This window comes from Podarcis cretensis (genome assembly GCF_951804945.1).
Source record: "Podarcis cretensis genome assembly, chromosome: 9".
Classification (NCBI taxonomy): Eukaryota; Metazoa; Chordata; class Lepidosauria; order Squamata; family Lacertidae; genus Podarcis; species Podarcis cretensis.
Genome location: NC_137178.1, coordinates 79459755 through 79486866, shown reverse-complemented (window position 1 = coordinate 79486866; position 27112 = coordinate 79459755). Strand labels below are relative to the sequence as shown.

At 43.7% G+C, this 27112-nt stretch overlaps 1 protein-coding gene across 7 annotated transcripts in view; it reads left to right on the top strand.

The window, feature by feature from the left end:
* SCAPER (S-phase cyclin A associated protein in the ER) overlaps positions 1–27112 on the top strand; it is a 209785-nt gene that overhangs the window by 18710 nt on the left and 163963 nt on the right. For all 7 annotated transcript variants that reach the window (XM_079991504.1, XM_079991500.1, XM_079991499.1 and 4 more), the window contains 3 exons: positions 15381–15481; positions 21113–21229; positions 22068–22228. In XM_079991504.1, coding sequence (XP_079847630.1) covers positions 15381–15481; positions 21113–21229; positions 22068–22228 — 379 coding nt within the window. The remainder of the gene's footprint in view (positions 1–15380; positions 15482–21112; positions 21230–22067; positions 22229–27112) is intronic.

The following is a 27112-nucleotide window of genomic DNA, read 5'->3' as shown; positions in this document are numbered from 1 at the left end:
CTGAGAGACTTCAAAGAAGTGTGACTGGCCCAAGGTCACCCAGCAGCTGCATGTGGAGGAGCGGAGACGCGAACCCGGGTCCCCAGATTACAAGACTACCGCTCTTAACCACTACACCACACTGGTGACAATCCATGGCCACTTCAGTTATGGCATTTATGTTTTAGAAAGTACAAATGGGACCTACAAATGGGGGGGGGGAGGTGTTTGTGTATGTCTGAGGATGCTAACTTCCCTCCTGTTTCTTAGCTGACCTTGTTTAATGTATATATGTATTTATTCTTTTCCTTAAAATATTGTAAGTCACTTTGGGTTGCTGTGGTAAAAAAGGTGTGAAAATAATAATTTTGCCTCTAGTTCTGTTGGCACAGGGCCACTGACGTCAATATTAGCAGGAGTGATTATCTCTATTTCCTTTATTGTGTGGGGTGTGTACATGTGTGGGGTGTGTACCCTGTAAAATGCTTATAGCTATGTGTTAGTTGGGGTGGGGGTGGGTGGTGCTGTGGTGGCGTTCTTGGGCTTGCCAATCAGAAGATCACAGTTTGAATCCGCATGACTCAGTGAGCTCCCGTTGCTCTGTCCCAGCTTCTGGCAACTTAGGAGTTTGAAAGCGTACCAGTGCAAGTAGATGAATAGGTAGTGCTGTGGCAGGAAGCTAAATGGCGTTTCCGTGTGCTCTGGTTTCTGTCACAGTGTCCCATTGTGCCAAAAGCGATTTAGTCCTGCTGGCCACATGACCCGGAAAAGCTGTCTGTGGACAAATGCTGGCTTCCTCAGCTTGAAGCGAGTTGAGAGCCGCACCCCATAGTCACCTTTGACTGAACCATCCAGGGGTCCTTTACCTTCTAGTTGGGGTGGGGAATATTCCACTGCAAAAGAAAGTGAAAATAATGGTGGTTATGGTGACACTGCACTGTGATGTTGGCTTCTTCTGGATGGAAGTAATTCTGCTTCCCCTGTCTTTAGAACCAACCTTCTCTCATTTATACCATACAGTGATCTCAGTTTTTGATGTGACTTTGACTGAGGCTATAGTGGCAGGCTTGAGCTTCCGTATCTGCAAATTCCATCTTTTTCTGATATCTGCAAGTAAGCAGGACTGGGTGATGGTTGGTTTCCAACATCGCAGTGTATCACCAGGTAAACATTGTGATATACTGGTATATCACAATGTCGGAAATAAGGATGGAGCTATGTACGGTGGGCCTGGAGACTGGGTGTGCAGGTGGCTGAAGAAGCAGCCACAGAGAGGCAGGCAAGCGAGGGGCAACTGAGGCAAGCTCTTGGTTTGGAGGGCGAACTCCTTCCACTCCTCCCTAGACAAAGAGAGGGAGAAGGAAGAAGCAGGAGCCTCGATTCCTGGCTGGGGTGAGGATGGATCGTGGAGGAGGGAGACACTGAAGGGGGACCCCCCCCCCCATCCAGAGCCTGGCAGGTGGTTCTTTAGGTGCCAGGAGGGCAGGGCAGCTGGCTGAGATGAGCCACAGGGAAGCAGCTGGAGGGGGAAGGCAGAGCCGCAAGGAAGCGATCAGAGAGAAAAGGCAGGGAAAGAAGCAGCCAGCCAATCTCACTTTGGGGGAGGTAAAATGGTGTTTGGAAGGCAGCAGCCAGCAATCACCAATACACAGGGACAGGACTTCTCAAATTGCTCGCAATTATACCACCTCCTGGAGTTTTGAAGGCTGTTTGCAATGTATTGCCAGATCAAATATACTGAAACAGTTATCGCAATGTGGGCTGCTTCAAACCAGTTTTGAATTATATATTGGTACATCGCACAGGCCTACAAATAAGGTTAAATATTTCCTCCTCATACATTATTCCGTAGTTTGGGGCTTTATTTAAGGTTTGAAGGAACAGAACAGAAATAGCAGTGTGTGATGTGCACCCAATTCTCCAGATGTTTGCTCATTAGTAAGTTCCACTCAGTTCTGCTTACTCCCAAGTAAGCATGCGTAAGGGATTTGTGCTCATTTCAGCACTGGCCATGGCTGATGGAAGAGGGAATGGAGCTATCTCAATCTCACCTGCTCTCCATCAAGAATTTGGGGTTTCCAAAGGTCTGAATTGCAAATGCTTTGAGAGAAGTAGACACTTTGTTCTCTTTTGTTTCCCTCCCCCTTCGTTTTGAAAAGTCTTAACTGTTTTTGTTCCAAAAGGGCGTCAGGAAGGAGGGCTGATGTGTCAGATATTTGGAGGCAACAAACATATAGAGATAGAAAAGAAGAAAGGAAAAATGTGTGGACTGCTTCACATATTACTTTTTAAACAGGTATATATGCAAAACATGTTTGTGTACCTGTGAAAACATCACATGTGCATGTGGCAATCCATATTTATAGACACCACTGTTAACAGTTTGGGGAACGAGACCTATCTGCTGCTCTCTGAATCATATACAGTGGTACCTCGAGTTAAGTACTTAATTCATTCTGGAGGTCCGTTCTTAACCTGAAACTGTTCTTAACCTGAAACACCACTTTAGCTAATGGGGCCTCCAGCTGCTGCCAGAGCACAATTTCTGTTCTCATCCTGAAGCAAAGTTCTTAACCCAAGGTACTATTTCTGGGTTAGAGGAGTCTGTAACCTGAAGCGTATGTAAGCATATGTAACCCGAGGTACCACTGTACCCACAGCAGCCATGTTCACATTTCAAAGTAAGCCAGGATTCATAATCCAACAACAAGCCATGTTTTAAGGCATACTAAAAATCCTGACTCATTAGGAGAGGAACAAACTAGGATCCTGGGTTCAGATGTCACAGGCATGCCAAGCTCAATGGTGGCTTACTGGGTTTGTTTTTCCCCCTCATTCCACAGGAGGAGTAAAGCAGGAGCAATCAAGATGGGTGCCCCAACAGCCTTGGATTGTTATGTGTAAATGCATCCAATACATGGGCGTAGCCAAGGGGGGCAGGGAGGGGCAGCTGTCTCCCCCCAAATCAATAAAAGTACATAGCAACTGAGGTTCTGCCACCCCTAACAAAAATCTTGACTATGCTTATGATCCAGTGTGAAGTGCACATGTGCTGTCATATAAGTGTGTGAAAGGGGCCCAATTTCCCCTTGCAAATAGTACTTGCAATAATATTTTTCCCTTTGCAAATAGTATGTCAGCATTTAGGTTTTCATCCCTGTAAGGAAAGATGGAGAGCCAAGCGCATAAATTTACTTGAAGTCCGTTTGAGGCTTCTCAGTATACTATAAATTGTTACTGAATGAAAATAATGATACAAAATCTCTTTAAACTGTTAATTGTTTTTAATTTTTCTACTGCAACTGAAGGATTTTATCATTTTTCTTAAAGTAATATCAGAAAGGACAATTGTATGTTCATCTGTGGAATATCTGGTCAAGTTTGTTTGCATTTTTGGAATTTGAAACAATATTTATTCAAACACAACAAGTAATATTTATTATATTCCTAAAGCAATTTGTTGCCTTCCTAAAAGAAAACCCCCTGCATTCATTTTAAATGAAGAAAGAGCAATCATTACATTTCAGTCTTTACCTAATAGGAATTGGAATGTCTGTGTGCAGCGCAATGAGGGAGTGGGCCAGATTATTGATTTACAGTGTTGTTGAGGATAATGTTTATTGTATTTGAATGAGACAGGGCTCTGGTGACTGTTTGCGGTTGAAACTGCAGACGGAAGGGTTGTGGTGGAGATGCAAACAGGCTTGTGAGAAAATCAGCTGTTGGTAATCTCTCCAAGCTTTGGAGTTTGCCTTAAGGACGGTTGTATTTTACAGCTCAAACCTATGCACATTTACTTGGAAGTAAGTGTTGTGTTCAGTGGGACTTGCTTTCTTGTGTTTAGGGTTGTAATCATAGTAGCTCTTCTTAAGCTGCAGTATGCACATGCCATTTTTTCATGGTTTGGAATACAGGAACAAATAGTTAAAGCAGGCTGTCTCCAGCAGTTGTGTGTTTTGGCAACTAATGAAATGAAGTCTGCAAATTTTCCAGGGTATATATAGCGAGAGGGTGGGGATCAACCATTCCCACCACCCTTCTGAATAATACCCCTCCCCACCCTCTTACTATATATAAAGGTCTGGTGACTTCTGTTTCACTGCATCTGAAGAAGTGTGCATGCACACGAAAGCTCATACCAATAACAAACTTAGTTGGTCTCTAAGGTGCTACTGGAAGGAATTTTTTTTTTTTTAAGGATAATTCTAAGCGTCTGATTATAGATATTAATGAAGGATGTGGGTTGAAATAGTGCCTTCTTTACCTCAAGAGGAGAGGCCATATTTTGGTGAGAGAGCACTTTGCTTGCCTTCAGACGGTTCCAAATCCAATCTTAATAGCTAGATGATGGGAAAGGATGAGTCTTACTCCAAGACTCTGGAACACTGCTGCCAGAGTAGACCACCTGTGCCTTAAGGCTTCATGTGACCCTTGACCCAAATGTCATGAGAGTGGCAAGGATGGGGAAGCCGGTATTATCCCTCCTTGGTCCGCAGCCCCCAGCAGATTACACCCAAGGAATTGCAGCCCCTGACAGGAAAAGGGGCTCCACGAGGCAAAGGCATTGAAAAAGCTTAATACGGAATCTAAATGGCCAAAATATTGTGAAATCTTGGAACAGGAGGGTAACAAGTGGAAATTGCAGAGTTTTGAGAAGCTAAAAGATAAAGTGCGAGATTGGCTTCACTATTATCAAATAATGGAGGTTTATAAGTTGGACAGGAAAATTGGTTTCCAGGTGGAAAAGTCAAAATTGGAAACAGAGCTGTTAGAATCCAAAACTAAGAACTTGTCAGAAATGTATAACTTGCTGCTGAAATGGAATACACAGGATGAAACGGTTAAATCAGCTATGATTAAGTGGGCACAAGATGTTGGACATAACATTATGTTTGCTGACTGGGGAAGGTTGTGGACCACCGGTATGAAATTTACGGTGTGCAACGCCTTGAGAGAGAATATTATGAAAATGATCTATAGGTGGTACATGACCCCAGTCAAGCTTGCAAAAAATTACCACTTATCAGACAATAAATGTTGGAAATGTAAAGAAAATGAAGGTACATTTTTTCACCTCTGGTGGACATACCCAAGGATTAAGGCTTTCTGGGAAATGATATATAATGAAATGAAAAAGATATTTAAATATACCTTCTTGAAGAAACCAGAGGCCATTCTCCTGGGTATAGTTAGCCATGTGGTGTTAAAAAAGGACAGAACGTTTTTTATGTATGCTACAACAGCAGCAAGGATACTTATTGCAAAGTATTGGAAGACACCAGATCTACCCACTCTGGAAGAATGGCAGATGAAGATGACAGACTACATGGGACTGGCAGAGATGACTGGCAGAATCCGAGACCAGGAGAAAGAAACAGTGGAAGAAGATTGGAAGAAATTTAAAGACTATCTTAACAAATATTATAAAATTAATGAAGGTTAGAATTGACATGGGTTTAAAAACTATGTGGTTTTCAGGGGTGTTGATTATGGAAAAAGAATAGAATTATTAAAAAATATGGGAAGTAAGGGAATGGATTTGCTGATTAGATAATGAAATTAGAATACAGAAGGGGGAGGTATGAGGAGGTTGGGGAAATTAGGTTTAAGAAAATAAGGATGGAAATTATACTTGTTTCTTTTTGTTTTTTGTTTGTGTATGTTTTTATTGTTAAACTTTAATAAATATCATTTTAAAAAGAAAAAGAAAAGGGGCTCCACTCTGGAAAGGACAAGACTAAGACAGATGGGCTACTAATCTGATTTGTAAGACAGTGTTGTATGAACTGGCAGCAGTTCTAAATCTAAGCCGTTAAGGATGTAATTCTGCTAGAGTTGCACATGTACAGGGCTGGCAATGATCACAAGAAGAGCCCTTCTGGATTAGGCCAAAGTCCCATCTAGTCTAGCTTCCTCTTCTCACTGTGGCCAACCAGATGCATAAGGGGAGCCTGCATGCAGGACTCAATTGCAGCAGCATTCTCCCCACATGTGAATCCCAGCAACTCATATTCAGAGGCTCCTTGCTTCCAGCAGGGGCGGTAGAACATAGGCAATAGGCTTCATGTTCTATGCACTTTTCTCAACCTTTTCTCAACAAGATACAGCTCCATAGTCTCTTTTCTGAATACTGTAACCAGTAGAGTGGTACCTCGGGTTACATACGCTTCAGGTTACAGACTCCGCTAACCCAGAAATAGTACCTTGGGTTAAGAACTTTGCTTCAGGATGAGAACAGAAATCATGCTCCGGTGGTGCGGCAGCAGCAGGAGGCCCCATTAGCTAAAGTGGTGCTTCAGGTTAAGAACAGTTTCAGGTTAAGAACAGACCTCCAGAACGAATTAAGTACTTAACCCGAGGTACTACTGTATTCCAAGTGTGTCTTTACCATGGATATAGTGTCCTTATGGTATTGTCAGTGTGGGGCTCAGTCCCTTTCCTAATTATTCCTAGCATGGCATTCACCTTTTTCACAGCTACTGCACACTTAAGTCAACATTTCAGTCACCTGTGTTTCAGATTCCATTTAGCATCTGTTCTATTTTTTAAAATTGCCTCAATGTGCAGCAGTGTACATTTGCTAACATTGAATTGCATTTGCTTTTACTGACTGTTAACCAATTTTGAAGAGAGTATTTTGGAGTGCCTTCAATCCCTTTTTGTTTTAACCACCTTGAACAATTTGGTAGCATAATCAAATTTGGCTATCACACTGTTCACCTCTAACTCTAGATGATTAATGGACAAATTTAAAAGCACAAGTCCTAATACTAATCTGTGGAAGAAATCCACTTTCTATCAGTGGGGAAACTGCCCTTTTATTCCTGCTCTCTGCATCCTGTTTTTTAGCTAGTTACTGATGCATATGAGGACCTCTCCTCTTATTTCATGACTTCTAAACTTATTCAGGAGCCTTTGGTGAGTTATTCCTAGACACCAGCATTGCTTTTTCAGTGCTAGCCCACACAGAACTGAATGAATGAATATTTCAGTATAGAGACAAGAATCAAATTACTAAGTTCTCAGGGGATCTGGGCTTTCTCTCGCTATCCAACCTCCATAGACTTAAACAGGAATTGTTGTGTACAGAGTTGCAGCCTTGTTACAGTCTTGTTTCTTCTGCATTTGTTGAGGTGTCCGAGGCAGATGAGTAGGATAGGGAGACAAAATACATGAGATTTGTTCAGGGCTTCTCCCAAGTTACTTTACATTGGTGGCATTCCACATCAATGCTCTTTTTAGCAGTTGACATTTTTGGTTTTTTCCCCTTAAATGTGGCTTAAGTCTCTAGCAGTTTTACAGAGCAATCATACATATTTTATAAACGACGCAGAAGCCATACAAGAGAAACTAGCAAATGGAGGTATTCTACTCAAGTGGATAGCGGGTCGGGCTGTGGTCTAAACCACTGAGCCTCTTGGGCTTGCTGATCAAAAGGTCGGCAGTTCAAATCCCCGCAACGGGGTGAGCTCCCGTTGCTCTGTCCCAGCTCTTGCCAACCTAGCAGTTCGAAAGCATGCCAGTGCAAGTAGATTAATAGGTACTGCTGCGGTGGGAAGGTAAACGGCGTCTCTGTGCGCTCTGGTTTCCGTCACAATGTTCCGTTGTGCCAGAAGCAGTTTAGTCCTGCTGGCCACATGACCCAGAAAAGCTGTCTGTGGACAAATGCCAGCTCCCTCAGCCAGATGAGCGCCGCAACCCCATAATCGCCTTTGACTGGACTTAACTGTCCAGGGGTCCTTTACCGTTTCCGTTACCTTTACCTTTTAATCTGTAGAACTGTTTTGAAAATACTGTATGAAACTTTGAAGCTTAAGAATCAGACTCACAGAATCATAGAATTGTAAGGGATCTACAGAGTAATCTAGTCCAACCCCCTGCAATACAGAAAGCTCAACTAAAGCATCTGTGATAGATGGCCATCCAATCTCTGCTTAAAAACTCCCAAGGAAGGAGAGTCCACCACCTTCCGAGGGAGTCCCTTCTACTCCCATTTCTTTAAGAACTTGCCATAGTTTGCCATGGTCGACACAGTCAAAGGCTTTTGCATAGTCAATGAAGCAGAAGTAGATGTCTTTCTGGAACTCTCTAGCTTTCTCCATAATCCAGCGCATGTTTGCAATTTGGTCTCTGGTTCCTCTGCCCCTTCGAAATCCAGCTTGCACTTCTGGGAGTTCTCGGTCCACATACTTCTTAAGCCTGCCTTGAAGAATTTTAAGCATAACCTTGCTAGCGTGTGAAATGAGTGCAATTGTGCGATAGTTGGAGCATTCTTTGGCACTGCACTTCTTTGGGATTGGGATGTAGACCGATCTTCTCCAATCCTCCGGCCACTGCTGAGTTTTCCAAACTTGCTGGCATATTGAGTGTAGCACCTTGACAGCATCATCTTTTAAAATTTTAAATAGTTCAGCTGGTATATCATCACTCCCACTGGCCTTGTTATTAGCAGTGCTTTCTAAGGCCCATTTGACTTCACTCTCCAGTATGTCTGGCTCAAGGTCAGCAACCACACTACCTGGGGTGTACGAGACATCCATTTTTTTCTGGTATAGTTCCTCTGTGTATTCTTGCCACCTCTTCTTGATGTCGTCTGCTTCTGTTAGGTCCTTTCCACTTTTGTCTTTTATTATGGTAATCTTTGTACGAAATGTTCCTTTCATATCTCCAATTTTCATGAACAGATCTCTGGTTTTTCCCATTCTATTGTTTTCCTCTATTTCTTTGCATTGCTCGTTTAAGAAGGCCTTCTTGTCTCTCCTTGCTATTCTTTGGAAATCTGCATTCAATTTCCTGTATCTTTCACTATCTCCCTCGCACTTTGCTTGCCTTCTCTCCCCCGCTATATGTAAGGCCTCGTTGGACAGCCACTTTGCTTTCTTGCATTTCCTTTTCGTTGGGATGGTTTTAGTTGCTGCCTCCTGTATAATGTTGCGAGCCTCCATCCATAGTTCTTCAGGCACTCTGTCCAGCAGATCTAAATCCTTAAACCTGTTCCTCACTTCCACTGTGTATTCATAAGGGATTTGATTTAGATTGTATCTTACCGGCCCAGTGGTTTTTCCTACTTTCTTCAGTTTAAGCTTGAATTTTGCTATAAGAAGCTGATGATCTGAGCCACAGTCAGCTCCAGGTCTTGTTTTTGCTGACTGTATAGAGCTTCTCCATCTTTGGCTGCAGAGAATATAATCAATCTGATTTTGATGCTGCCCATCTGGTGATGTCCATGTGTAGAGTCGTCTCTTGTGTTGTTGGAAAAGAGTGTTTGTGATGACCAGCTTGTTCTCTTGGCAGAACTCTATTAGCCTTTGCCCTGCTTCATTTTGAATTCCAAGGCCAAACTTGCCAGTTGTTCCTTTTATCTCTTGACTCCCTACTTTAGCATTCCAATCCCCTATGATGAGAAGAACATCCTTCTTTGGTATCATTTCTATAAGGTGTTGTAAGTCTTCATAGAATTGGTCAATTTCAGTTTCTTCAGCACCAGTGGTTGGTGCGTAAACTTGGATTACTGTGATGTTAAAAGGTCTGCCTTGGATTCGTATCGAGATCATTCTATCATTTTTTTTTTAAAAATAATATTTATTACTTTTAAAACTTACAAAAAAGAAAAAGAAGAAAGAAGACAAAAGAGAAAAAAGAACAAAAAAGAGAAAAAACAATACAATACAATATATAAACTATACAAAACACAACCTTAACCCATTAAACTAAACACAATAAACTAAACAAAACAATACAAAAACAATTTAAAAGCATACACCATACCTTTTCCATATTCTATCTTTCATTCCCTTGTTTCATCGACCTCCTCTCACCTCCCTTTTTGTATTCTGCTTCTATTAGTTGTCCCAGCAATTCCTTTCCCTCTTTCTCTATTTTCTGTCATATAAATGTCTTAACATATTTTTAATCTTATTTTCCATTAAAACTAGTATACTTATTTAAGCTTAACTCCTTAAAACATTTCCACTAAGGCCATAAAATTTCATTCCAGCTGTCAGGGAACTGCCATCGGAGCCAAGGGTGGTGGTAAGGCTCCCCAATGACGCTGGAGAGGGAACCAGCAAGGAGAGAGGGAGAGCTTCCGCTGGGGAAGGAAATAGACGTGACGCCAGGGAGGAAGGGGAGGCTGAGGGAGCTTCGGAGGGAAGGCTCCGGGACTGTTCCAGCGAGACCAGCGGGGAGAGCACAGGACCTCCCCTTGGGACGCCCACTCTGCGCAGAAAGCTTCCGCGCAGGGAAGCTAGGCGGCGACTTGGTGTCAAAGAACTTTTATGTTGGAGGAAATTCAGGAAACGCCCACTGACGGATTCTGCCAATGATTGAGACAGTCACGGAATACTGACTGTCCAGTCAGGGGAAAGTTTTAACCAAACTACTCAGCTTGGAGCAGTTTGCGCCTTACGCACAAGCAACCCCAACCCTATTACACCAACATTTTTCTATCACTCATTAATTTTACAATATTTCTATATATAAACTTTAAATCAACCTGGAGATCTTATGTCCGAGGCTCTTAACTCTTTTCCACGTCATTCTATGAGATCATTCTATCATTTTTGAGATTGCATCCCAGTACAGCTTTCGCCACTCTTTTGTTGACTATGAGGGCCACTCCATTTCTTTTACGGGATTCTTGCCCACAGTAGTAGATACGATGGTCATCCGAACTGAATTCGCCCATTCCCGTCCATTTTAGTTCACTGATGCCCAGGATGTCAATATTTATTCTTGCCATCTCATTTTTGACCACATCCAACTTACCAAGGTTCTTACATTCCAGGTTCCTATGCAATATTTTTCTTTACAGCATTGGACTTTCCTTTCACTTCCAGGCATATCCGCAACTGAGCGTCCTTTCGGCTTTGGCCCAGCCGCTTCATCAACTCTGGATCTACTTGTACTTGTCCTCCGCTCTTCCTCAGTAGCATGTTGGACGTCTTCCGATCTGAGGGGCTCATCTTCCAGCGTCATAACTTTTATATGCCTGTTGTCTTTGTCCATGGAGTTTTCTTGGCAGGGATACTGGAGTGGCTTGTCGGTTCCTGCTCCAGGTGGATCACGTTTGACTGTACTTCTGTTGATGCAGCCTAGAATAGCATTAGCTTTTCCCCCCTGCTACATCACACTGTTGACGCATATTAAGTTTGTGGTCCACTGAGACCCCTAGATCCTTTTCACATGGATTGCTAATAGGCAGGTGTCCCCCTTCTTATATTTGTGTATTTGTTCTTTCTGCCTAAGTGTAGAACTAGGGTTGCCATATTTTGAAGAGCAAAAAAGAGGACACATTTGGTGACTTCCACTTTTAACCATGGATCAGTATGATGACTCTGTCCATGAAAAGAAGGATGTGTCCTGGAAAAAGAGGGCATATGGCAACCTTATAATGTGGAGTTTTACTCATGCAGCAGAACTTTCCTTACCCTGGTCTGGTCGCCCAACCCTCTGTAGCAGATTTTGAGCATACATTGGGGAGGACTGCAGGAGAGGAGGTGGAAGTTCCATTGCACAAGTTGGATTCAACCCTCTGGCTATATTTGCATGAACCACTAAAACATGGTTTAATGTTGCAAGAACATGTCTGTGTAGGCCTTGGGCTTGTGTGCTTCCCTCTCTCATCTGGCATGGCCACAAGGAAAGGTCCTAAACCTTTTCTTCCTTTGTAAACTAACCGCAGCTTATAGGCATATTCATCCGGTCAAACTGTGGTTTATGAAGCTGGCTTGTTTTCTTAGCTAAGATTAAGCACACTTTAGGTTGAGCATTACACTAAGCTGTGATTAATCAGCAATGGTTAATCAAAAGTGAAAGTAGAAGCTTCCAAGTTTCCCTGTGTTCCTGTCTGATGAGGAGAAGGGAAAGGGGATCTCAAAAGCCCAAAGTTCACCCAGGCTTGTCCTTGTAACATGAAACCATGGTTTAGCTGTTTACTTGGGAGTGAGCCCCATTGGGCTCTGTGGGGCTGACTTCTGAGCATACATGCATGGAGTTGCACTGTTAATAGCCAGCTTCATAAATACAACCCCATCTCAGCTCCTATAAATCAAGTTTTCTTCCCCTAAAAATTGCTGTAGGGGTGCACTTGCCCTTGAAAAATAATGGGATTTTTAAATGATCATGACTATAGCACAGAAACAGACTTTCCTTTTTTGTCAGCACCTTTTCAAGTGGTACATATTTCCACTGCTTCAGCACTGTAGGGTATATCTGCTGCACTCATGACTGTGGGTGAACTGGAGAGCTGTATTGATGGCCAAGACCCCAGGGCCCTGTGCGCAAGGATTGTGTGTCAGTAGGACAAAAGGGATGGCGCCAACCATCCTGCTGTGTGCGCCAGTAACTAGAATTAATTACAAACCAATCGAATCCGTTGCAGCCAATTGGTAAACTAATTGGTAATTTTAGCTGTACATCTATATGTAGTTATCTGGGTGCCTGCCTGTAACAACGCTTTCAGAGCCACTTTTGTTCGGCTGCCTCCTGATGGACAAAATGGCCTTCATAGCTTTAGGGAGAAAGATGTGCATCAGTGGATATGGGGCCGCTCCAGCTGCTTGTCTTGTTTGTATTCCCTTGTTCGTAAAACAGGATTCAGATTACAGCTGCATGGTGCTTGCTCTGATAATTTTGGATAACAGCAGAGCTACGCATTTCTTGAAATAGGCTCCTTTAAGCCATTAACTGTAATTTCTGTATGGCAGGCATCTCTTGAAACAAAATGTCATGTTTTCAAGTTAACTGGCTGCTTAGGAACGGGCAAATCTTCAGGTTGAGAGTTCATTTCTTAGCCATGTTCTCTGGGCAAGTTGCTTCTTGTGGCCTGCGCTCCCATCTATGGCCACCTGAAAGAGAAGAAGGTTTGATCTGCCATTGGCCGGGTTGAGACTGGATGCCAGCTCTAATATTTCATTTTGTGGAACATGTCTTACTACCTGCTGACTTGGCACTGCAAACAACTATCTATTGTGTCCACCTTTCCCTTTAAAAAGGAAAAGAAAAAGAAAAAGTTCTTATTAGAGCTACTTCTTCCAGCTGATTTAAAGTTTTAGTGTATTAATCATCTCTTTTTTAAACAAATAATTGATGCAAATGTACTTTTATTTAATATTAAGACCTACTTTAAAAGAGCTGTTCTGGGTCCACCCTCCTGCTTTGTGCAGTGGCCAGTCAGAGGTCGTCCAGCAAGGGCATGGTGGGAATAGCCCTCCCAGGCAGATTGACACTTCCCAGCAGCTGATATCCAGTGGCAAATTTAAGGAGGAAAACACGCACAAAAGCAAGTGAGGCAGAGCAACAACACAACACAGACTGTCAACTTACACTGAAAATACAATCATACTTCCTTCTAAAATTAAATGCGAGTTCACATAAGCACCCCACATGTCAATTTTAACATAATGGATAGCAGCCATTTGATAGATCCTCCATGAATTTATCTGGTTGCCTTTTAAATTAATGTGAAGCTGATCTCCTTTATGCTACTGTCCAGGATTCAGCACCTTTAAATAAAAAGGGAGTTGGAAATCGGATTGTGATGTTGTGGCAATGGATCCCATAAATTTAATTCTATGTACTTTTTTTAGACATGGAAGAGAGGCTGGAAGTGTTTTACAATTTAATAAACAAAAACTGCCACTCAGGTTTTGGCAGGGAAGGCCATCTTTAATAGTCTCTCTTTTTATTCCCTATTACACCATCTTGGCAGAATGGATACAGCTTCAGAATAATGAAGTGTGACCTAAACTCTCAGCACCTCTCTTCATAATTAATCAGCTAAAGAGAGGGTGGCCAGTTGCATGTTACCAACAAAGACTTGCCTCAGCAAAGCAGAGGATAGACGATTACGTTAATTTGCATTAAAACTGCATATAGTAACATATGCATAGACACAAATTTGGAAATAATAGGTATAATTTAAATAGAAATATAGTACATCTCGCCATGGTGGAGATGCCTGCAAACTCTGCTGACCAGGTGCTGCTAAGTGTTGGTGGGCAACTTCGAGGGCCACCAACCCTCCTTTCGTCATGATTTTTTGACATTCCTCAAATAGAGAGTCCCTTCAAATAGAGGACTTTCCTGTGTAGAGCAGAGCACATGGTAACCCTAAGGTGGTGAAATCACCAAATCCCAAGTCAACTGGGCTCACGCTGGCAAAGTAGAAAGGGTGGGGGAAGCATTTTTCCACACCTTTGTTTCTTCTTCCATAGGCCTATAGTTTGGTTTTTCAGATTTTTGTTTCTTTCGAATTTTGCCTCTCATTGCTCTCCATGGAAGAGGAAATTAATATGGCAGCTCCAGGGCTGTTGTACTCCCTCTCCTCTTTGGGAGCCCCCCTTTTTTTCCATAAGAAGAAGAACACACACGGATGCAAAATGGCACTCTTCAGAATATGAGAATTAGCATAATTCTGGCAGAACTTAGAATAATTCTGGTGCAATAGCAGCAGTCTGGCTTGCTTGGAGTCTGCTGTTAAGGAAATTCAATTTTTTAAAAATCATTCCTCTTTTTCTGCTCTGTTGACTTGGACAAATTAGGTCTCTTAGTATGAACTACTGAATGGATTGCTTAAGCTGGGCATAATGATGGTGTCATTGGACACTGTTAATTGACTTATTGAATATATTTTGTATGCATCTAAACTTCATTGTAATGTATTATGGCTATTGTTCTATTATTGTTGTTGTTGAACTGTCTTATTTTCTGTACAGTTGTCACTGGTTTCAGAGTCAAGGGTGGCTAAACCCATTAATCTTTGGGAAGGGCTCGAGCTCAGTAGTAGAGCACATGAATGCCCAAGGTCCCAGGTCCAATGCCCAGCAGCTCCCAGTAGGGCTGGGAGAAACCCAGTTTGAAACCTTGGAGAACTGCTGCCAGTCCATGGTAACGGTACTGTGCTAGATGGACCAGTATAAGGCAGCTTCCTAGGCTCATAATATGTGAACTTGGCCTTTAAGTATTGAAGTGAGAGCTGGAGTCGGAATCAGCATTGATGAGCATTTGCTAAAGCCCATGCCTGCTTAGGGGGCCACTGGTGACCTCTACACCACCACCACGCCAACCAGCCCTGCTGCTGTTGCACCTTCTACTATTCCTTATTGTTGCATCTTCCTGGGAATTACTTGATAAGCTTCACCAACTCCAAAATACTGTCATTGTTCTCTTAACTTCAATAAATGCCTTGTCTCCAAAGGCTGCAAAACAATGGAAATCAGGTGTGTTCTGCCAGACTAGATATACCGTAGCTGGTGAAATATTATATAGAATAAGTACTGTTTAAAAAAACAGTTTTTCCCCTCAGAATTATTTGCTGCTGGGTTGATCCTTGTTTGTTCTATTTCATTTCTGTTCTTGGTTTGTATATGATATGTTCCTTTGATAAATTTATGTTGTAGGAGGTGTTAATGATGCTAGACAACTATGTACGAGATTTCAAGGCTTTGATTGATTGGATACAGCTTCAAGAAAAGCTGGAGAAGGCTGATGCCCAGAGCAGGTAATTGGAAAAATATTTCCATATAACTTTCCACATAACACTGGTCCTAAAGGATCTTTACTGGCTCCCAGTATGTTTCCGAGCACAATTCAAGGTGTTGGTGCTGACCTTTAAAGCCCTAAACAGCCCTGGCCCTGTACTCCTGAAGGAACATCTTCACCCCCATCATTTAGCCTGGACATCCCGGAGGTCCTCCTCTGAGGGTCTTCTGGTGGTTTCCTCACTCTGGGAAGTGAAGTTACAGGGAACCAGGCAGAGGGCCTTCTTGGCAGTAGCACCCTCCTAATGGAATGCCCTCCCATCAGCTGTCAAGGAGATATAAAAAACAACAACATTTAGAAGACCTCTGAAGGCAGCCCTGTTCAGGGAAGTTTTTAATGTTTGACGTTTTATTATGTTTTTTATATTTTGCTGGGAGCCTCCCAGAGTGCTTGGGAAACCCAGCCAGATGGGTGGGGTATAATAATAATAATAATAATAATAATAATAATAATAATAATAGTAGCAGTAGTAGTAGTAGTTGTTTTTATTATGCTTGTTCTCTATATGGCAGGCACTTTGTTTCAGATAGTGTCCCAAATGCTAGCATGTTGTGGCCTAACCAGTTTGGCCTTCAGTCTTGTGCACTCCTTTCTCTATGTGTGCTTCAATTCCCTTCCTCATTTGTAATAGCTGTAGTTTGAAATCAGGTAAACAATTATTATTGTAAACCATAGTTTGCATCTAAACTAGAATGGGAAGTCATATTTGAACTAGATCTGGAGGCAAGCTGCAGTTTGTTCTCACTAAGTTTGTCTGATCTGAGATTACTGCAGACCTATTGTTACGTTGAACCAGAAGTGAGGGAGATGCAACTCAGTGCAAGTGGGGAAGATGGCACATAGCACTTCAAGGCACAACCCTGAAACCCAAGCCATGGTTTGGCTGTTATATCTGAACCAAACTCTATGCACAGTTATGGTTAACTGTGGGTTCCTGGTTTATTTTCTTGTTTATGTGAAGTGTGGAGTAAAGGAGCTGTATGCAGATGTATTGTGGTTTGTAAGCCAGGATTGTGTAAATCATTTCCCTCTGGCCATTTTTAACGCTAATGTTACGATGGTTCTGTATAATGGAGTCCTCTGATCTCCACCTGGCCCCTTCCCAAATTCATCTGAGGCTCTTGCTCATGCAACTTCATCTTCTGTATCATGTAGATTCTAGATCAAAATTATTATTCAACAGAAAGAAGCAGCAGCCATATGAATGTTTGAATTTGAGAACATCACCTAAAAGAAACATTTCCCCTATATATAGCTATTCCATTCCAGCAGGGTTCAGTTTTAAAGGAGTTTTTCTCATTCATTCATTCATTCAAATTGATGCTATGCCTTGTGTGTGTTTGATTTATATGCTTCTAAAGTTTTAATTTCGAAAGCACCTCCGGGTACAAGTAGATAAATAGGGACCGCTTACCAGCGGGAAGGTAAACGGCGTTTCCGTGTGCGGCTCTGGCTCTGGCTCTGGCCAGAGCAGCGATGTCACGCTGGCCACGTGACCCGGAAGTGTCTCCGGACAGCGCTGGCCCCTGGCCTCTTAAGTGAGATGGGCGCACAACCCCAGAGTCTGTCAAGACTGGCCCGTACGGGCAGGGGTACCTTTACCTTTACCTTTAAAGTTTTAATTAACCATTTGTCTCCTGGCTCAACCAAGGGGATTCAATTAGTTCATGGAGGATAGTTCTGTCAATTGCCTCTGGCAACATTAGCTGAATGAAACATCCAGATTTCATAATCTTAAACCTCTGAATTCCAGCTGCTGGAGCAGCAAACAACAGGCATCTTCATTGCCTTCATCCTCTGATAATGATGATGATGATGATAATTTATTATTTATACCCTGCCCATCTGGCTGAGTTTTCCCAGCCACTCTGGGCGGCTTCCAATCAAGTGTTAAAAACAATACAGCATTAAATATTAAAAACTTCCCTAAACAGGGCTGCCTTCAGATGTCTTTTAAAGAGAAGATAGCTGCTTATTTTCTTCACATCTGAAGGGAGGATGTTCCACAGGGCGGGCGCCACTACCGAGAAGGCCCTCTGTCTGGTTCCCTGTAACCTCACTTCTCACAATGAGGGAACCGCCAGAAGACCCTCAGAGCTGGACCTCAGTGTCTGGGCTGAACAATGGGGGTGGAGACGTTCCTTCAGGTATACTGGACCGAGGCCGTTTAGGGCTTTAAAGGTCAGCACCAACACTTTGAATTTTGCTCGGAAACATACTGGGAGCCAATGCAGATCTCTCAGGACCGGTGTTATGTGGTCCCGGCGGCCACTCCCAGTCACTAGTCTGGCTGCCGCATTCTGGATTAATTGCAGTTTCCGGCTCACCTTCAAAGGTAGCTCCACATAGAGCGCATTGCAGTAGTCCAAGCGGGAGATAACTAGAGCATGCACCACTCTGGCAAGACAGTCCGCAGGCAGGTAGGGTCTCAGCCTGCGTACCAGGTGGAGCTGGTAGGCAGGCCCTGGACACAGAATTAACCTGTGCCTCCATGGACAGCTGTGAGTCCAAAATGACTCCCAGGCTGCGCACCTGGTCCTTTCGGGGCACAGTTACCCCATTCAGGACCAGGGAATCCCCCACACCAACCCGCCCCCTGTCCCCCCAAAACAGTACTTCTGTCTTGTCAGGATTCAACCTCAATCTGTTAGCCGCCATCCATCCTCCAACCGCCTCCAGGCACTCACACAGGACCTTCACCGCCTTCACTGGTTCTGATTTAAAAGAGAGGTAGAGCTGGGTGTCATCTGCATACTGATGAACACCCAGCCCAAATCCCCTGATGATCTCTCCCAGCGGCTTCATATAGATATTAAAAAGCATTCAGGAGAGGACGGAACCCTGAGGCACCCCACAAGTGAGAGCCCAGGGGTCTGAATACTCATCCCCCAACACCACTTTCTGGACACGGCTCAGGAGAAAGGAGCGGAACCACTGTATAACAGTGCTCCCAGCCCCTCTAGACGGTCCAGAAGGATGTTATGGTCGATGGTGTCAAAGGCCACTGAGAGATCCAGCAGAACCAGGAAACAGCTCTCAGGTACCTTTGTCCCTAGCCCGCCCGAGATCATCGACCAGCGTGACCAAGGCAGTTTCAGTCCCATGGTGAGGCCTGGAAGAGATAAAAATGGTCCACATCCTCCAGGCGTGCTTGGAGTTGTTCAGCAACCACCCACTCAATCACCTTGCCCAAGAATGGAAGATTTGAGACTGGGCGATAGATGGCCATAATGGCCAGGTCTAAAGATGTTTTTTTAAGAAGCGGTTTAATGACCGCCTCTTTCAGCGGATCTGGGAATGTTCCCTCACAGAGGGAGGCATTCACCACCCCACAGAGCCCATCGCCCTGCCCTTCCCTGCTTGCTTTTATTAGCCAGAATGGACAAGGATCAAGAAGACAGGTGGTTGGTTTCACTCGTCCAAGCAGCCTGTCCACATCCTCGGAGGTAACAGATTGAAATTGATCCCATATAACATGACTAGACAATACTCTAGCACTCTCCCGCCCTGGCCCTGCTCCCACGGTAGAGTCTACCTCCTTCTGAATCTGAGCGACTTTATCTGCAAAAAACTTTGCAAAAGCATTGCAGGAGATCTTGGGGTCCCTACCCGGCCCTGATGACGAAGGTGGTTCTGATAGATTACGAACCACCTGAAAGAGTCTCCTACTGCTGTTTTCTGCAGATGCAATGGAGGTGGCGAAGAAAGTCCTCTTCGCTGTTGCCATTGCCACTTGGTAGGCTCGACTTTGAGCTCTAACCCGTGTTGATTCAGAGTGAGTTTCCGCCACCAGCGCTCTAGCCGTGTCAACGATTGTTTCATCCCCCTCAGCTCCGGGGAAAACCACAGGGCTGTCCGGGCTTCATGCAATTGGAGAGGGCGCTTCGGAGCCAGACAGTCAATAGCCCTGGTTAACTCCGTATTCCAGCGGGTCACCAGGGAATCAGCTAAAAGGCCATCAACTTGGGATAAAACATCCCCTACCACTCCCTGGAAACCATTTGGATCCATTAAGTGGCGGGGGCGGACCATCCAAATCGGTCCCCCCTCCCTGCAGAGGGGAAGGGTCGCGGAGAAGTCCAGTTGCACCAGGAAGTGATCTGACCATGGCACTTCTTTTGTTTCGCTTTTACTTAGTGTCAGATCACCAACATCCATAGAGGTGAACACCAGGTCTAAGGCATGTCCGCGGCTATGAGTTGGGCCAAACTTATTCAGGGACAGCCCCATTGAGGCCATGCTTTCCACGAAGTCCCAAGCAGCCCCTTGTAAGGGTGTGTTGGCATGGATGTTAAAATCCCCTAGGACAACCAAGCTAGGTATCTCCAGGAGAACATCCACCAAGACCTGAAGCAGCTCAGGCAGGGAATCCTTGGTGCAGCGGGGAGTTTGGTACACCAAAAGGAATCCTGTACTGCCCCTATTGCCCAACTTCCAGAACATGCACTCAGAGAACTGGGTCTTCCCAATAGGACACCTGGTGCAAGCTAATGACTTCCTAAAAGTCACTGCAACCCCCCCCTCCCCACCCACATGACCTGGGTTGACGTGTGTAAGAGAAGCCTGGTGGACAAGCAGCAGCAAGGACAGGCCCATCTGCTTAATCCAACCAAGTCTCTGTCACATATGCCAGGTCAAATCCTCCATCCACAATCAGGTTGTGGATGGCAGTGGTTTTATTCATCATTGACCTGGCATTGCACAGCAACACTTTCAGGTCATGTGGGTTTCCCCTGCTGATTCCAGTATCCTTCTGGTCAGGACCAGACCTGGAGGTAGGGATAGTCCTCAGACAACGACTAAATGGTCTGGTATTAGTATAGCTCCTCCTGCTGCCCGTGACCACTGAGATCGGGTGTCCTGGTTCTTCTGCCCCTGTGGAACCTGCCCCAGCCATTCTGTTGGCTGAGGCCCACTCCCAGGCAGCCCTGACCCTTTCCCCTTAAAAAGCAAAATACAAACTTTACAATGGCCTAACAAAATAGTAAAAGCAAAACAAAGCCAAAAACAATTATACTAAAATAAAACTAATCCCCACCCCACTCAACATTTATCCGACCCCAAACAAAAATAAAATAAAATAAAAATACATAAATAAAAACCATTGTTCACAGTGGTGCAACAAAATAAAAATGCTTTTAAAACATTTTAAAATATGTAAAAACATTTTCGACATTTGCTGCAGCAGCACCAGTGTCCTGAGGCCTCGCTGGAGCCTCTTAAAGCTGTGGGGGTGGTGAGTGTGGGCCCCGCACCCTAGGCCCGGTGGAGGGAGCGGCCTTCCCCAACACTCACGACGGGCTTTCCCACAAGCATCTGGCTTTTACTGCTCTAAGCAAGAGTGTGGATTAGACAGACCGAATCATAATGGGACCACGAGGCTCATCTAGCCCACCCCTGAACTCTCCATATGTGGCAATTATCAGGGATAAACTCATGCACCAAGGAGCACTTCCATGGAGACCACTAGATTCAGTCTGCAGGCCTTGCACTGTGCACTTTTACAGCATCCAACATTGTGGCTTTAACTGCAAACAAGTAGGAATACCAGTGCCTAGTTTTTACTTAGTATTCCCTGTTGAACTTGCAGGCCGACTTCACTAGCATGGGAAGTAAAGAAGATGTCTCCAGGACGCCATGTAATTCCAAGCCCATCAACTGACAGAATAAGTGTAACATCAAACGCTCGAAGAAGTCTGAACTTTGGGTATGGAAACTGAAATACTTTCCTATTTCAAGAGTGAAAACAGAGATGTTTTGACAAGATCTGTTCATTGGCATAGATTTCTCACTGTAGCTTTTATTACTAAACTTAACTTGCATCAGTTTTCTATTTTTCTCTTCCTGCTTAGCTACTATGTTCCAATCATTGTTGGGCTGTTTGTCCCCCCCCCCGCCCCCCCCATTATGGAATGATTGTTGTTGTAGTTGTTGTTGCTCTGCAAACCTTACAGTTCCTCTGAGCATTCTCTCAGCATTCACCATATGTGTTTGCTATGAGAGGGAATGATTAAAATTAAAAATAAATATCACTGTCTTCATGCACACCTAAACTCATGCTAGAGCCTTTGAGGATGCAAGTTCCAAATTTGAAATTTGCTCCAGTGTAAGAAATAGAGGAAGTTTGCCTCTCTTTTCTGTCATTTTGCTGTGGAGAACTAGATGGAAAAGTAGTTCATGGAAAGAGGCAACACAAGTGAAAGTTAGCATACATACTATTGTCAAAGCTCAACATTTTGTTTTGCCATGTTTCTAGGCCATTTCCCACAAACGTATTCTATATGGTTCTGTGTGGATCCCACTTTGATAAAATCAACCTATTTGGGTAGAATAGTCATGTGAATGCATCTTTATATGTTCAGGTTTTAAATTAGTGGTGTTGAGTAGTGCAATCACAGTTAATTTTTGTGCTTTGGATAATTAATGATTAGGTTGAGCCAATAGAAACCATGAGGAACTGAAAAAGTGAGAGACGAAGAATACATGGAAGGTATCAATCTGTCCTTAATGAAAATGCTAGATGTGTGACTTTTTTCTTTGCTTAGGACACCATCTGCAGCAGTGACTTCTAATCGTCTGGCTCCAGTGGGAGTAAGTTGGGCAGACAAAGTGAAAGCAAACCATATAGCAACGGTTACCAGTTCAGAGATGGCAGCAGCACAAAAATGCATACCAACACCAGTGCAGAAAACTTCACGGAGAAATGGCAAGTGTCTATAAGTGACCTGATGAGTAACGTACCTTATGGTCATGTGCATACATCTATAGGCCTGTGCACTTGAGGCAAAGATGCATCCATAGCAAGATGCGACTTCTTAGGTATTTAACTTCTAGAGCAGTGGTCTCCAAACTTTTCACCCTCATGAACCACTTGATAGTTGCAGATAGTCTTGTGGACCATTTAATGATTTTCCTGCCAGACATAACAATTGCAATGCACTGTGCTAGATTCTCTATGATTCTTAATTGTATTTTTATTGCTGCTTTTATTTCTTTCATTGTATTAGCATTTTGAAGTTGGAAATGTTAAAATTGTGGTTGAATAATAGTTGTAATATATATAAATGAGAAAATATATATATTTCATAGAATTCAAATAGTAATACATTAAAGAAGCATTAAAATTACAATTAAAAAACTATGAATATTTAATTTGAGCATGACAGTCCTCGCACCACATTTTGGGAACCCCTGTTCTAGAGATACTGTGGAAGCTGACAAACTTGGAGAAATGACAGCTTTAGAAACTCATGCTAACAAGTGCTGTTAAGTGCTATTTTCATATTGATTTTATGCTGCTCCATAATGGCTTTAGGCCGTTTGTATGTTATTTAAGTCCAGCCTTCCCCCACCCTGATGTTTTCCAGGTGTTTTGCACTTCAGCTCTCATTAGCCCCAACATGAAATCATAGATTGGTGAAGACTGGTTTAGTACTGATGATTTTTATTATTACCGTATTTTTCGCCCTATAGGATGCACTTTTTCCCCTTCAAAAATGAAGGGAAAATGTGTGTGCGTCCTATGGGGCGAATGCAGGCTTTCGCTGAAGCCTGGAGAGCGAGAGGCATCAGTGCACACCGACACCTCTCGCTCTCCAGGCTCCAGGAAGCTATCCGCAAGCCTTGCGCGCCTGGGGGAGTTCCCGCGGGCTCGTAAGGCTTGCGGGCGGCAGCCTGCAGCCCGAAGCACGGGGCGCCCTCCGGGGGACGCCCCGTGCTTTGCCCCCCGGGCGCGCAAAGCTTGCGAACAACAGCCTGTTCTGGGGGCTGGGGTCGGGGGAAGCTCGGGCTTCCCCCGCCCCCAGCCCCGCAAGCAAGCTCCAGAAGCGATGGCGAGGTTGCACAACCTCGCCATCGCTCCCGGACCCGTTCTGGGGGCTGGGGAAGGGGGAAGCTTGGGCTTCCCCCACCCCCAGCTCCGCAAGCTCCGAGAGCGATGGCGAGATTGCGCAACCTCGCATTCGCTCCCGGACCCCCAGCCCCGGGGCTAAAAACGAAGCCAGGACAGCGAGCGGGATCCATCCCGCTCGCTGTCATGGCTTCTTTGCTCTTTGGGGCTCGGGGGGGGGGGAAATAATTTTTTTTTCTTTATACCCCCCCCCCAAAAAAAATAAGTGCGTCCTATGGGCCGGTGCATCCTATAGGGCGAAAAATACGGTAGTTTAGTTTGTATTTATCAATTTTGTTTCATTTTTTCCAAAAACAATTTCAGTCACTGGAAAAACTGGGTTAATTGGGCAGTGCAGACAAAGATCATACATAAACTAGACACTGTCCAAATACAAAAATGGAAATAGTAATTTCTCAGGCACAGGTACAAGAAAATACAAGGCTGGCCCTGTAAGAAGCAACAATTGGAGCTGCATTGCTCAGTGTTTGTGCCAAGAGTTACTGTTTATGTTTATCCATTAAAAACTAAGTATTTCTTTTGTTTGGACAAGTTAAAAAGATACAGCTTAGTAATCCATCTGACTATTTCAGAGGGGTAGGCTTGTTAGTTTGTTTTTGCTGTAAGAGTCTTAAAAGACTCACAGATTTATTGTGTCCTGAACGCTGGTGCGTGCAATTTTGTGCCCCAATAAATCTGTTCGTTTTTAAGGTGCCACAAGCTTCCTTGCTCTTTTCATTGCTGACTACTAACCTAAATGTAAAGAATTTGAAGAGGATTAAGGGTTTTTTTCTTACATAATTAAAAAGTACTGGATTTGTTCCCCCTTTGTTTTAAAATCCTCATAGACACTTCATACATCATCATGGGCATCAGGGACCACTATTAAAAAAACAACCCAAAAAGTGTTGAGTTTCACAAGTTTAGACAAGTGACCCCACAAGAGCAGCGTTTGGCTAATATTTTCAAGAAAAAGCCGATAGGTAGACCATGTGCCTGTAGAGACACAAGTTTAAAAGAGATAATGGATAACATGTTGTTTGAGTACAGGTGGAATCCTATCTAGCTGTAGTTTCTCTTGCTTTAAAAGTTTCTCTGGATTTTGTACTGAGAGCCTGGAGTTCCATAACAGGTTAATTCCTTATTTGTGTTCTATTAGTGATCTAATAATTCATTATCTACTCAGTAGTAATTCTATTGATATTAATATGAACACTCTACATACAGGGTGGAAAACGTGGTTCTCTGGGTGCTATTGTATAAAAAATAAAAACCTAGCACCATTCATTTAAAAAAGTCATTCATTTAAGTAATCTTAAAAGTACTACTTAAATTTTAACAACAGTGAACCAAATATTGATTGAGTGATTTATTCATTATATTTCTATGCCGCTTTTCATTCAAATGAATCACAAAGCAGCTTATAAACAATAAATAATAACAACAAGCTAGAACATGAGTTTTGAGATTTGAACATCACAACCTATTGGCTGGGATCAGAAGCCATGGGGTAGTGTTTGCACATGCATCCAGGCAGCTCATTCCTTAGCTCACACTCCTCTCTGAGGAGGGACTTCATTAATCAGGAAGCAGGGCACAGGAGTCACGCTGGACCTCAGAAAACCCTCACATGAACAGAAGGCAGCAGTTTAGGATTTAGGAGCAATATAGAATTCACTGAGATATAGACTGTTTGGAGCCAACTCATTTTGAGAACCTGTGTATTTAACTCTTATTGAATTAGGGGTCCTGCCCTTGTGTGGACCTGTTCCCTATCCATAATAGGACTTGTCCTCTTATTCCTCTCTATTCCTGGACTCCTAAGCTTACTCGGGAATCTTTGTAGAAAGACTTTTGAAAGTCCAAGGAAACCTCTGTCTGATGCTTGTTGACACTCAAAGAACTCTACTAAGGTAGTGAGAGAGCACTTGCCCTAGGTGGTCAAGTTGGTTGAAAGCTATTTGTTCTACCTCCAACTCCTGTTAGAGTGGACTGAAGTGCAGGAAATGAGTCTGTTTCCCTTTTGCAATTACCAGTGACATTTGCTGGCTGCTGGTAAGGTTGTGATTCTTTGTAGCCTTGAAACAGGTCCTTTAGATCAGGGTAGCCAATGTTGTATCCTCCAGATGTTAAACTCCACCCGTCCTCAGCCCCACCAGTAGTCAGGGCTGTGGAGAGTGAGTCCACAATATCTGGTGAGCACCATGCTGGCTATCTTTGTTCTAGTAAAATAGTTCAATGAGTGTGAGCTACCTAATGGTAGAGGACAACATTCAGTTTGACAGATCTCTTTGAAAGAGATGTTTTAATATCAGGAACCGACAGCTTACCATAGTGCAAAGGGGGCCTTTTCTCACTAGTCTTGTTAATAGGGTTGCAGGACAGTTCTTCCAGATGCAGTGATGTTGGAGGCATAACGCCTAAGTGGCTTTGGGAGGTGGGGTGGTGGGGGCTTACAATAACAGATGGTTTGTCACTTCAGTGTAATACAAGAAGAAGCCGAGAGTGGGAAGCTCAGATGTGACTAGAGAATTGTCAGAATACCCCAATGAATTATTCATTGACAAAACTGGGCATGTAACACAATCCAGATTGTGATACTCAATGTGGGCTTGCCCATAAAGTGCCCCACACTTAACTAAAACAAAAACCTTCTCCTTTCTAGTTTCAGTTTGTGGTCTTAGTATGGACACTCCCATCCAACCTCAAAGTGTGTGTCTGGTATTAAGGGCACCAACTGCACACCCTGTTAAGTCATGTAATGTAAAACACCATTTTTAAAAGGCATATTTCCTATTTATGCTGCCCTCCAGATGTTGTGAACTGCCCTGACCATTGACCATGCTAACGGCAGATGATGGGTGTTGCAATCCAACAATGCCTGGAGGGCACTGGGGTCATAGAATCATAGAGTCATGGAGTTGGAAGAGACCACAAGGGCCATCAAGTCCAACCCCCTGCCAAGCAGGAAACACCATCAGAGCACTCCTGACATATGGTTGTCAAGCCTCTGCTTAAAGACCTCCAAAGAAGGAGACTCCACCACACTCCTTGGCAGCAAATTCCACTGTCGAACAGCTCTTACTGTCAGGAAGTTCTTCCTAATGTTTAGGTGGAATCTTCTTTCTTGTAGTTTGGAACCATTGCTCCGTGTCCGCTTCTCTGGAGCAGCAGAAAACAACCTTTCTCCCTCCTCTATGTGACATCCTTTTATATATTTGAACATGGCTATCATATCACCCCTTAACCTCCTCTTCTCCAGGCTAAACATGCCCAGCTCCCTTAGCCGTTCCTCATAAGGCATCGTTTCCAGGCCTTTGACCATTTTGGTTGCCCTCCTCTGGACACGTTCCAGTTTGTCAGTGTCCTTCTTGAACTGTGGTGCCCAGAACTGGACACAGTACTCCAGGTGATGTCTGACCAGAACAGAATACAGTGGCACTATTACTTCCCTTGATCTAGATGCTATACTCCTATTGATGCAGCCCAGAATTGCATTGGCTTTTTTAGCTGCCGCGTCACACTGTTGGCTCATGTCAAGTTTGTGGTCAACCAAGACTCCTAGATCCTTTTCACATGTACTGCTCTCAAGCCAGGTGTCACCCATCTTGTATTTGTGCCTCTCATTTTTTTTGCCCAAGTGCAATACTTTACATTTCTCCCTGTTAAAATTCATCTTGTTTGTTTTGGCCCAGTTCTCTA